This window comes from Podarcis melisellensis, assembly GCF_964234715.1.
Source record: "Podarcis melisellensis genome assembly, chromosome: 6".
Lineage (NCBI taxonomy): Eukaryota > Metazoa > Chordata > Lepidosauria > Squamata > Lacertidae > Podarcis > Podarcis melisellensis.
This window is the reverse complement of record NC_138538.1, coordinates 69212873-69226157: the sequence shown is the minus strand read 5'-3', so window position 1 is coordinate 69226157 and position 13285 is coordinate 69212873. Positions and strand designations below refer to the sequence as shown.

Here is a 13285-nt window from a genome sequence, read left to right as displayed (position 1 = left end):
GAGAAGGCCCTCTGCCTGGTTTCCTGTAACTTGGCTTCTTGCAGTGAGGGAACCGCCGGAAGGCCCTCGGCGCTGGACCTCAGTGTCTGGGTAGAACGATGGGGGTGGAGACGCTCCTTCAGATATACTGGACCGAGGCTGTAGGTTGCTCCTAAAGAAAGATTCAGCATTTGAAATGCATCAGGCTAGTTTAAATGATGGGGAGAGCCATTCGCATGCACCTTTCTCCATGGTGTGAATTACACTCCTTGAAATCCAAAAAGCAGCTGTAGTAGTTTTGTGGTGCCTGGCTTGCCCACCTGGGCCGTAATAGCTCCTGCGATAGATCTGATTTCCACTCCCCGCCATTATATAGGCTGATGTACTGCTTTCAAAATGGTCTTGGCTCCATCTTGGTTACTCTTTTGCTACCGTTTCATAGGCAGTAGCATTAGAACGTCAGACTTTAGGAGAGAAAAAAGGGATTCTGCTAAGAGAGCAGTTGTGATTAGTACTTCAAATATTCTTGGCAAAAGTGAAGTGGAACAAAATATTAAACTGGTTAGCTTTATTATTAAGAAAATTATAGGGTCTGGGCTACAAGCGTTTTTAATATTCTGAATGTATAGTATGTTTAAATAAGAAACACTCTGTTATTCAAAACATATGTATCAAGTTTCTTTTCCACATTATGTATATTATATGAAAACTGGCATGTTTTACTGTATTTGAAAGTTATTGCCAATCGTATTATATTTGATACACAGAATTCTTGCAAACGTTATATTTGGTCGGGAGAATAAATTATATGAGGGCTTTCTTATACATGGAATTATTCTATACAGCTAGAAGTCAATCTGATGTAGAACACTTCATAAATTGGATTTACAGTTTTCCAGTTTAACTCACTGTAGCTGCAAGAAAAATCAATCATAGTTCCTAGTAAAATATTAATAGACTTCCTCCTAGGGATGTTCTACAGAAGCCCAGCAACTGGTACTATTTAATGCTAAAGAACAGTGTACCACCTGAATTGTTACAGGGATGTTTAAAATGTAATGGAAGATAAGGCTTTTAAAAAAGACAAATTCTGACAGTGGCTTATAGGAGATTTAGACTGGCATCTGAAGAGTTATTTTTGTATCTCCAAAAGTTTTTGGACTGTTGTTGTTATTATTTTTTAAAGCAGAGGACTGTCTCTTTGCCTTATCAGATACTGCTTTTGAAAGCAGCCTCAGGTGTCAAAAGAGAATGGCTATAGTAGAGTATCGTTCAAGGAACACAACTTGAAAGCACCCCTGGGAACGCAGAGCTAGCAATGTAATTCTTTGGGTCCTGATTTTTAGGACTTCTCAGTTTTCTGAACAGTGTTGGATTTAAAACAATGCCGAGCGATATTTGAGAATTAAAGAATTGCCTTGCTGTAGCTGTTCATAGCAGTATGAATAGAATTGTGCTCTGTTCTGTTCTTAGCTTTGTTTTGTCTTGCTTTTTTATATATAATGCTGACTTGTTTTAAATTGGCATGGCGTGGAGTTGCAGTGGTTGACCGATTGCTGTCACGGTAAAAGTTGGTTCCCAGGGGGTCATTAACACAATAAGGATACAGATATTTATCCAGAGAAACACTCAAAAAGGAGTTCCTACTTCACCACTTGCTTCCAGTAGCAAATGCTGTGGTTTGGCAGTCACCTGACCTCTAGCTGGTTGTGTCACTACTGGTTACCAGGAGGTAGAGGGGAAGAGGTGAGGCAGTGGTGAGGTCAGTGTGGCACAAACGGATATAATATGCATGGGTTGCTTGTTCATGCATGTATGCGGATTGTTTGATTACTCTTGAAGACTATACACTTGAGGAGGATTCATGCAACCCCCTCAATGCACCGAAATAAGGTTTGTGCATTCAAGTTACATCAGAAGGAGAACCATTCATGTAGTGCTCCACCACATGAGGAGGAACCCCATTCCAATTTTGAACATGTGGATGTGGGGGCACTGGCGGAGGAAGGGGGAGCGCACCGCCCCTGGCAGCGTGATCCCGGTGGGGTGCCATCGCGGCTTTCCCCCTGCCCGCACTGGACACCCAGGACACGCGTCATGCCTCTGCGGGTGGCATGCCACACCCCCAGGATGCACACCACGCCCCTGGGATGCGCGCCAGCCCCGCACCCACCTGCTCTGCATGAAGCTCCGCCACTGTGTGGGGGGAAATGTGGTAGCAGTCCATGCAAGTCAGCACTGGAAGCTGCCAGCCTGATGATGTTGACTCAGTGTGCAGCAGTTGTGAAAAAAGATGAATTCGATATTGGGGCTCATTAGGAAAAGGTTTTTTTTTGTGGGTGGGGGGGAAATGCCTATATCATGATGCTGTTGTTCAAATCTGTGGTCCAACCCTACCTGCGTATAGTTCTGGTTTTCCTCACTTCAAGAATGATACGGCAGAGCTGAAAAAGGTTTGTCAAAGGCAACACAAACGATCAAGCAGTTGTAGAACTCCCCTGTGAGGAAAGGTGGCAACGTTTAGGAGTTTAAAGGCTAGAAAAAAAGGTGAGCACAAGACAGCAGAGGGATATAAAATTGGAAGAAGTGGCTAGGGAGAAATTTCTCTGTCTTGAAATGCTAACATCAAGGGCCAATGGAGCTGAATGTTGAAAGGTTCAAGCCAGATGGCAGAAAGTGCATAGATAAAACTATGGAATTTGCTCTCACAAGAAGAAGTGGTAGCCACAAATCTGGACGGCTTTAAAAGAGTATTAGGCAAACTCATGGGGGGTAAGGCAATCAGAGGTGTCGTAGGCTGCATGCTTCTGAATAGCAGTGGCTGGAAACCACAGGAGAGGAGAGTCCTGTTGTGTTCAGGTCTTGCTTGCAGGTCTCCCACAGGCATCTGATTGGCTACTGTGAGAACAGGATTAGACAAAATGGCCTGATATTCTGGGACTCTTACGTTCTTTATAACCCCTAAACACTATTTGGTTTGAAGATTCCTAAGATTCCTAAGCTGGTTTGAAGATTCCCCAGCTTACTCTCAACATATAATGTTAAATATGCACTCATATATGCTGTGACTCCTAACAAAACTATTGGTGATGTTTTAACCAGGGATTACCAGGTGATATTGGAAATAGAGGCCCCCCTGGTCCTGATGGAAGTCCTGTAAGTATGATGTCATGCGACAGAAAACAATAAGGTGGAATTTTCGAGCTTATTCAGTCTTTGACAACCTGTAAGAGGCGTTGCTCCAGGATTATAACACATTCCTATCTATAAGAGGTTCCATTGACCTAATATGAGGTTAACCTCTCTCAGTATCTGGGTTGGAGAGATTGAGCATCCTAGGTCCCTGTGTTTTCAGAACGGCATTTTAAGGTCAAGCTAAATGCCAAGTTAAATGCATGATTGTGTTTGTGTATCTTTAACCTAATAACAGGCTTGGAGTAATTGGCATGCAGTATGGGAGGAGAAAGGGAACTTCGCCTTGCTCCTCATGCCATTCTTATTCTTGGTTTTTTGTGTGTGTGTGTGCTATGTGCCTTGTGACAGGGACACAGGTGAGCTACTGGGGATGCAAATAGCAGAATCCCCCCCCCCCAATGCCAGGGGCATTGTTCAGGAATGGTCCAGAAGGCTCAAGGTGTTTTGTTTTGTGCCCCACATCTCATGTCTTTCCCCCTGCTCAACAACAACAACAACTTTGCATACATGCACACTGCAAAGAGCAGTGATAGTGTGATCCCAGCCACCCATCATCTTAATTTACCCAGAGGCACTTATTTCTGCTTTGATATGTACGTGAGCAGCAGTTCTTAGGGGTCCAGAAATTACTAGGAAGGTCCAATTCACATACAGTGTACCAGGCTCAGAAAATCCTGCTAGCATTGCATAGCTCGGAGATAGCCCTGATAGCCAGAGTTCATCCTAAATTTCCACATATGTGGAATTTGTGTCATGAGTCTGTGTGCAGAGTATTTTAAGCATCTGAAAGCTACACAACTGCTGAAGGTGAATGGCAGTGTTTTTCTTCAGGAGAAGAATATTATGTGGATGTATTCGTCCCTTTTCTCTTATGTTGCAGTCCCAGTCCAAATCAGGGCCTCCCATGACTGTTGCATTATTATTATTATTATTATTATTATTATTATTACTACTACAGATAGACAGATTAGTCAAACATTTTACTTCTTAAGGATGTCATCAGAAAGAATGCAAGTGATTCCTTGGTTGTATTCATGATAGACCCTTATAACAGTAGCTGCTGTTGTGGAGCTGTGGACCCACGCTCCTGATTGCAGCATCATTGCAGAGTCAATCTGCCACTCCTGCCACTGCCTGACCTCAGTGTTGCCCCACTTTGGTCCCACCCAGGGAAGGTGCAGCAGTGCTGATATTGGGAGGGCATCTCTGTCACTCAGCTCCACCAAACCAGCCACTGCAGCTCTGTACCACCTGAACACTTGAACTAGGACTTATGAAGAATGTCGTCCTGGATGGCTAGGAATTCACAGCAATCTGAGTTTGTAGTCTGGGATGCTGCAAGCGCCAGACACCGTCAGAGCATTTTATGGGGGCTTCTTAAGAATTGCTTATATCAGAATTAGTTTGTTGTGGTGTTCGTATTGATAAGTAAAGAAAATACCTTGGACCTTCGGCCCTGTAAGAAGCCTGAGCTAACTGCTAGCAGCTGCTTCTTTATAAATGCTCAGATAAAATATTTTGCAAATGCTGCTGCAGAATAAACAGTTTAATTTTGGAATCAAACTTGGCAGAACCTGCATTCTGAGAAAGAGAGAGAGACACAAAAACTATTCAGTGCAACTGAGAACGTTTATATAGAAGAAGAAGAAGAAGAAGAAGAAGAAGAAGGAGGAGGAGGAGGAGGAGGAGGAGGAGGAGGAGGAGGAGGAGAAGAAAAGTCAATAAATCCGTTTGCAAAGGAGTTCCTTCTAATTGTCTGTGACAGCTGCTGCTATCGAACAACCAGTCAAGCCTGCCCCGCAGGGTTGGTTCAGGCAAGCTGCCAAACCTGCAGCTGCTGCGGTGGGGAGGGTTGGAGATGCTAATAAGATAGTTATTGCACCTACTGTAGGAAAAATGTGGGATGGCTCAGAAGCTAATGCAGGTTTCCTCCAAACTCTGACATTAGAACTTGAGCAGCTGGTAATGAAGAGAAACCTCTGTTTAAAACATACCTAGATGTCATACGTATACCCAGCACTTTGGATAAGACACAGATAAAGGCAACTACAGATCTCTCCTTGTACCATTTGCAAATGTGCCCACAGGCCCAAAACATTGTCAACCCTTGCCATATGCTCTCCTCTATTCTGCTATAATAGAGCAAATGCTTGTCTAAAGAATAGTTTTAGGTATAGTTGCTTTTCTACATCACCATTTTAAAAATAGGAACTGGAAATGAGGGTATACCAACTCCATGATACAGATTTGGCCACCTGAGTAGCTGTTTAAAGTGCCAATGACTGCCATGAATGGAGGAAACAAACAAAACGAAAACCCTCTCTGTGGTTCTTTGTGGCTTAATAGCATGTGAGGCTGCAAATCAAGAAGTCCCTGGTTCGAATCATGCTTCAACTTTTGATGTCACTTAATCCTTTTAGATCTTATTAAGTCCCCCTCTAAAACATGCCCCCACATCATCTACCATATAGGAATAATACTATTGGTTTTTCCTGCAGGGTGGTGGAAGGGCGTGTGTGGAATGCTTTGAACACTTAAAGTGAATGTGAACTATCATTATTTGAAAAATAATGCTGATTGTGAAGTAGGAATTATTGTAACTGTGCAGCAGAATTGTCAGCCCCCCTACAGGTAAAACCCCACCACCATCACAGATCCTTGAGTGCAGCGGTGGTCTGCATGACGATAAATAAAAAAAATGATATATTTCACACATTAACAGCGAATCCTCAGAGCTGCAAAATGGAAATATGTGAATCAATAACCTCAATTCTGTTGCATACTGAACAGATAAAGCAGCATATAAATGTAAAAGACAGAGCAAAGCACCTTTTTGCACAGAGTGTGGAATTCGCTGCCACAAAAATCACATGCCCAGATGCATGAAAGGTGGGGTGTCAGAGCAAGAAATGGCACGGAGACAAGGCCACAATTTTTATTTTGGGTTACAGCAACCTGGGTGGCTGTATGGTACAGGGCAGGTCCTATTCATGCAGCTCACTTGCAGTCCAAGACCCCTTGCCCATGTGCTGGCGTCTGTCCACAGGGTGTTGGCCTGAACTTAGAAACCTACTTACAAGCATGGACCAGTCCTGATGGGCTCCTTAGGAAACCTGTGAGCGTTGCCAAGCAGCAGCCCCCTGGGTGGGTTGGCTGTTAGAAGGCAGACTCTCTTAATCCCTTATTGTGGGAGATCCCCATTGGGGAGCTGGGAGCCAACCCTCTGCTTTGCATGGTAATTACACAGATTCATGGAGAATCAGCTGCTTGTGATAATGAGTGCTGTCTGTCACCTGCAGGAACAGAGACAACATGCCTCTGGCCACAGTTCTGATCCAACAGGGCTCTTACATTCTTTTTCCCTATGCCGAACTCATATCCTGCAACTTGTGCCCTGTATTTGTCACCATCTGAACTTTTGCTTAGAAACATGCAATTCTAATTGTTTTACGCCCATTTTTTTAATTTTTCAAAGGGAATTGTTGGTGGTGTTGGTCCTCCTGGATTTCCTGGACTTCGAGTGAGTAGATATGCTTCATCCCATAGACCTTTTTTCAAAAGTTCAATTAATTACTCATGGGTGCTGTGCCATTCATTCACAGAAGTTTCTGCTAAATATTGAGGGGATTTTAGGGATAGTGATTTGCACAAACCTTCTGTAGTTCACTAATGTACATGCAATTTGTACATGGCTGCCCTGATCTGTGGTCATTTTAACTTTGTTGTGATCTTATGACTGATGTGATTGAATTGTGCCAACCTGTGCTGTGACACCAGGGCTTGTGCTTGAGTGGTAGTGCTTCCTGCTGAAACCGTACACAATGGAAGATTTGGCTGAATGGGAGTTGGGGCAAGACGGAAATGGAACAGAAAGCAAAAGGTTGTGGGGTGGGGGAGGTTTGCAACCAGGATGAATGAACTTGAAATAAAGAGCAAAGTAGGTCATGCTGCAACACAAACTATGCATGTTTATTGGAGAAGCTTTTTTTTTTTTAATTCCGGGAAAAATACCAGTGCTTAAATGGGTTGGAATAGAGAAAACATGGCTTGGAGATATATGCCTATATGCTATTTACTGAATAGGAAGAAGTGAACTGCAGTCTTTTAGCAGGTAACTGAAAACATGAGCCACCTACACAGATGCATGGCAACGCTAATTCTCTCCAGAGGAAACATGCATCAAGCAATCAATAAGGAGGGAGGGATTGTGTTGGCATTTTGTGGCCAACCACCCCGTCCTCTGTGCCACAACCACCCAGGCAGATGCATGATAGGAGTATGTGCTTATCAGAATGCAAGGCTATAGCACATGTGTAGCATCTGGCAGTGCTGGTTCACTGCCAAACTTGTGTGCTCTGTCTCTGGCCCCCGAACAAAATTAACTGCTCTGCCATTAGAAGCAGTTTTAAAAATTTGATTCTTGATCGCAAAAGTCTTTTTGCATCTTAATGCATTTGAGAAAGACAGTGGAAAGCTCCACTGCATGTTTAGTTATGTGAAAAGATGCTCTCTCATCCAGAAACTCTTTTTGTGCACGAGATCCGTAGCCATTTCACATCAGTGGCAAAAGTAGCTGCACATTTGTTGCAAATTTGTTCATGTATGCTGTTTGGCCATCCATCTTGAAACATATGCAGCGACACAAAAATGATAGGATGTTGATTCAAGTATATTGTTTACGTTTTGAGTTCGTAAAGCCTGCTCAGACTTTTGACAAAGCTCCTTACAAATGAAAAGTAGTCTCTTTTCTTACTTTCTAAGTAGCAAAATGAGTTCTTATGCACAGCCACGCTTGTATTCTTTAGTCATCATGTTACATGATCTGCCTTTCAGTGCCATAATTTTGATTCTTCACAGCATTCTTTTATTTTGCTTCCTAAAACAGATTTTTTTTTAATGTGTTTTTCTTGGATGTTGCTAAGGAGCAAGTAGCACAAGTATTTCTTCCCTTCAGTGGAAACATATTCCCATTCTGTGCTTGTAGAAAGCCTTCGTTTCCATCCAAGCTCACATGTGAGTCTACTCTAGATCAACACACCGGTCCTTAGTTATTTTCTCTTTCTTATAGCTGGAATAGGTTCAGCTGGCTTTCAAGTCGGCGCAGGACTTTGCCATATGGATATTTCCATAACATCAACATTGGCTTGGCTGTTTCTAGACAAAAGTACATTTAGCCATTGCCAAATCAAGGCTTCCAGGCTATGGCTGAGATCCTAAGCACACTTGCTTGGAAGCAAGTCCCAGTGAAATCAGTGATGAAATCAGTTCCAAGTTGTGGTTAAAATAAGGTCCCAATATTCTACTGTTTAAAAAAAGACCCAAACAAACTCCAAAAAAACCCCAACTATAACTGGAAACGAAACCAAGGTGGACTTTGCCAGAAAATACTAAGACTAATGGTATGGTGGCTGCTTTTGATTTCTAGGAATAAATGATGTGACAGAACATGTATGCACATTTAAATGAAAGGGTCAATTACACATCAGAGCAATCTAGTCCAAATGTCTGCTTCAAAACCTAAAGTAAAAAAGGCTTTTAAAAAAGTTATCTGCACTCATTTTCAGGGGAATATTTACTTACTTTACTGTCAGTTTACTTAGTCCATTTCTGTTTTGAAAAATACACAATCCATTTAAGTAGCATTCTTCCCTTTGCCTGTGCTGGGACACAACCCATTCTTTAGAGGAGTTTTGGCCCGGGTGATTACTCAGAGTTGATCTACACCCTCATAATAATCACGAGGTATGAGTTATTCAGAAGTGACCCGCTTTAAATTGTTCTAAAAGTTCTATATGTTCCCAGTGTTCCCTATGAATGCCTTGTGTTTAGAAAGCTAGCCCTCCAAAACATTCAGATCCTGAACTGATGTTTGAAATCAGATGTAGGAGAGCAAGCTGAGACTGAGACAAGACAGAAATGCTCTTGTTGGTAGGATGGTTGATGTAGCATAGAGATATAGCCTGTTTTGGACAAAGTTGCAGTGCCCTTGAAGAATCAGGTTCATAACCTATGAGTACCCCCTGGACTTCGACTTCCCATGGGAAAACCGTATTTTGGCTGTGCTTGGAGAGCTTTAGTATAACATAAGCTTGTGTCCCAGCGGCCACTGCAGAAAGAGGACATGGCCTGGGTCACTCATACTTTAATTTTATCAAGGCTAGTTTGCTGTTACAGGCTGTACTAGGGCTGTCTTTGAAGTGTGTGCAGAAATTTCAGCTAGTACAAAATGCTGCAGCTACACTTCAGACCAAGGCCAGTTTTTTAAAAAAATAAGAAATGAAATGAAAACATTCAACTGTGTTGTTGTTTTTTACCAACTTCACTAACTCCATGTCATATTTTGAGCTTAGTTCAAAGTTTTGGTCATTATTTATTTATTTTGTAATTGTTTTCATTTTCTGATACACAAAAAGCAAAAATAACAACAATAAAGAGAAACTGCCAAAGCAAGATGAGGGGAAGAAAGGAAGGCTATGAGAAGAGAGGAGGGAGTGGTACTATTCTAAAAACAACAACCAGCGTTATAGTTCCAGACAATTGTCCTTTACTGGCATATTATCCCAGAATGTGGGGGTTTTTTTCCATGAGAAGAAGGCTTTTCCTTTACTTTAATACATTCAGTAAATGGATGCCAAACTTTAGAAAAGTTGTCCTTCGTTTTTGGATGCCATACCAATAGTCTTACATGTCCCCTGTAGCTGACTTCCTTTGTCTGGCCACTATAAGCCTGGCAGCTGTGAACCAAAGGAATCAAAGTAGTTCTTTATTGGAAAACTCTGCTTCTGAATTATCAAATAAGGAGAAAAGGGCCATCACTAGGTCCATAAATTACGTTTGGAATGTAAGATAGGCTTATTTAATAAAGACTTGAAAGACTGAATAACGGGGCAAGGCCACTGCATATGGTTGTATGTACCCATCCCCTCCCCCTCCTCCACCAAACTGAGCTGCTTGTTTTAGTAATTCTGCTTAGGGCATGGGGGGATAGGTACCACCTGCAGATAACCTTATGTGCATTCTCCCAAATGCACGCTACTAGGGTGTGAAATCGGTTAGCGTGACCTTCCACACTTGCGAGCAAATGAGTGGCACTTCCTGATACTTCATTTTTCATCCTGTCATTCAGCATAGACATTTCCCCATCTGGAAAGAGCAGAAAGGTTCTGCCTGGCTGTATTGTTCAGCCCTTTTCCAGTCTATCAGACAGGCAGGATATCCTTGCAATGTATTTTCCAGCTGAGGAAAGAGAACGGTAATATCGTAATTACATGCACATCTTGGATGTTTTATTGTTGTTTAATTAGCTCTCAGACAGGTTAGCTTGGATGGGTCAGAAGAAAACCAGCACTCAAGCAGCAAATACACTCTATTGTCTTATGACAGAGGTGGCCAACATGTTGTTTTCCAGATGTTGTTGGACTACAACCCACATCTTCCCTGGTTATTAGCCGTGCTGACTGGGGCTGACAGGATTTGTAGGCCAAATGCATATGTTGGATACTCCTGTTATACAGGCTCTCTGTATGACTTAGTTCCCTTTTAAGAGTAAACACACAGAGCAGTCATGTTATTTATTGTCTTTTAGGGTGTTGTAGGACCAGCCGGACCATCTGGCGTACCTGGGATTCCTGGACCTCTGGTACAGTGTTTCATAGCTCATACCCAAGTGATTTGCTGAAAGCCCTTTTCTGCCAGACAGTTGAACAATTGTGTTTTGTAATTTCTTTTATCTTTCTTCTGCATAGGGTCTTCCGGGGAGTATGGGGCAACCTGGATTGAAAGGTGATAAGGTGATCTAAATAGTTTCATTATCGGTGCTCTTTTAACTTTGAACCTTATCTACACCTCCTAATGTGATTCTACAAAGAACCCTTTCTTACTTTTTTGGGGGGGGGGAAGCACCTGTAATAAGGTTCTACATTTTACCCGCCGCTTTGTTTTGTACAAGCTACTTGGGGCTAAGAATCTCTGCCAACACACACTTCCTGCTGCTGTAGCTATTACTACTGTGAATAATCTCATCAAATGCTGAGACATGTTTTAGCCATTAGAGGCTCTGAAATCATATTCATTTGTGCAGCAGTGCAATGCACTTGGGCTGTGAATAACAAGCCATACTGACACATTTCTATGTCTGTTGGACTTCATAAAACTTTCTATTAAAGTGTCCCTTCTCTCTCTCTCTCTCTCTCTCCCCCCCCCCCCATGTTTCTGAATATACTAATACATTGTTTAGGGTGAACAAGGCATTTCAGGAGAGATGGGGGAGCTGGGATACCCAGGAGACAAGGTAACTCATAACAGCTCTGTTTTGACCAACTTCTTAGTCTTCTTGGAAATGTGCTACACATTATACAGAGTGGTCTTGTGTTCTGCACTGCTGTGTTTATCAGTCATGGGTGGTATCCAAATAACTCATTCTCAGCTCTGCTGACGTCACTTCCTCTTCCTCTGGCTGCACTGACTGCTGGGGCTCGCCCGTGGTTTCATCCAGTTGTAGGCGAACTTAGGGGCATGATCTGGGGGGCAGACCAGAGGGAAGACTTCATCTCTGACTTCCCTCTGATCCTCTCCTTGGCTGTATAAGCCACCCACGCCCAGGCACTGGGCAAATCGGTGTTTGGTATCCGCCCCCACTCAGCACTCTGTGTGCAGGACTGACCATGGGCAGGCCATGCATAAGACCTTGCTATGGATGCCTTCAATCACTGTATTCGGGGCCAGGGAACATTTTGCCTGTGATATTTTTTGAGGCAGATTGATTACAAAGGGTATATTGCTGCCTTCTGGAAAACAACATCATTGGCGGAATTCAAAATAGTGCTAAGGCTAACGTTGCGTTAGTGGAAGGATTTTTCCTTGGTCAACAGAACGTTCTCCCCTTCCCCGTATGTCCTCTAGATAAGCTCCCCGCAAACTTTGTGCAAACGAATCAGGATGGTTGCTCAATTAACAGGTTGCCTGGAAGCAACCTATGTTTCTCTGACAGAATGGGGAAGGATAAGCACAGGAGGGATGCAAGAGGTTTTGTTTTGCTTTAAAACCCATCTAGGTGGATTGGTTTTCAAAGAAAAATGTTTCGTAGCAGTGGCGAAAAGAAAGAAAGAAAAAGAATTAAATGTAAACGTCTGTCTTTTATTCTTTTCAGCCCCCACGTAGCTTTGTAATGCAAAATACCTATGGGCACAAGCAAAATAATCATTATTTTAGCTGAGTTGCAGGGTTAAGATGTATCTGGATAGGATTTTCCTATATTTCTATGGGAATGCTTTATCCCCAAAATGGAAGCATAACAAGTGCTCTGACAGATAATTTATAAAACCATCTCCTCCCTCCTTCGATTTTTAATGGGAATGTGCTGCCATAATTTTCACTTAAATTCTAGCCACTCTTAACTGTGTTTCTCAAAGGGTACAGCTGGTTTGCCGGGACCACCAGGAATCAGAGGAAAACCAGGACCCCCGGTATGCCTTAACACTTGAATTCATTTGCACTTTGACAGTAGCAGCATTCATTTGAGTTTGGTATCCAATAATATCTAAAAGGGTTGCTGACCAAATCTTATCTGGCACATTGCCATACAATGCATGTTATTTATAAGAAGTAAGGAAATAAATCATTGGGCAATATATTTGGGGTGTGTATGTGGTTGGGGAGCATTCTCAAATGTTCAGCTTTGAAGAATGTAAAGGGGGGGGGGAGGATTCTCTCCGACCAAATTAATAACAACAAGAAACCAGGGAGAAAGAGAAATACCTACAGAATCTGATTGGCAAAATAAGAACCCAATGGATATGAAAACATTAACCTATTTGATTCATATAAGAGAAAGGACAGTCCAAAAGTGGGGTGTGTGTGTGTGTGTCATGTGACAGGAACTGAACTGTTTTTCGAATTGCAGGGATACGATGCATCCTAGTTATATTTTCCAATATGCATGCATTGACGTTATTTTAATCACAAAAAAATAAATTAATAACCAGTACAGAGTGAACATTGGTAATATCCAAATTGATAATAGGAAACTTTATATTCCTTGGACTGTGTGTTGGTGAAAATATAACAAATGGTATATTAAAAATCACTCCAGATAGATAGATAAAGGGTTTGT

General features: G+C 42.3%; 1 protein-coding gene across 1 annotated transcript in view; it reads left to right on the top strand.

Annotated features, from left to right (window-relative positions):
• Positions 1 to 13285, top strand: part of COL24A1 (collagen type XXIV alpha 1 chain) — a 170831-nt gene that overhangs the window by 51621 nt on the left and 105925 nt on the right. The window contains exons 13-18 of the mRNA XM_081914077.1: positions 3082 to 3135; positions 6650 to 6694; positions 10760 to 10813; positions 10920 to 10964; positions 11411 to 11464; positions 12585 to 12638. Of these exons, the coding sequence (XP_081770203.1) occupies positions 3082 to 3135; positions 6650 to 6694; positions 10760 to 10813; positions 10920 to 10964; positions 11411 to 11464; positions 12585 to 12638 (306 nt within the window). The remainder of the gene's footprint in view (positions 1 to 3081; positions 3136 to 6649; positions 6695 to 10759; positions 10814 to 10919; positions 10965 to 11410; positions 11465 to 12584; positions 12639 to 13285) is intronic.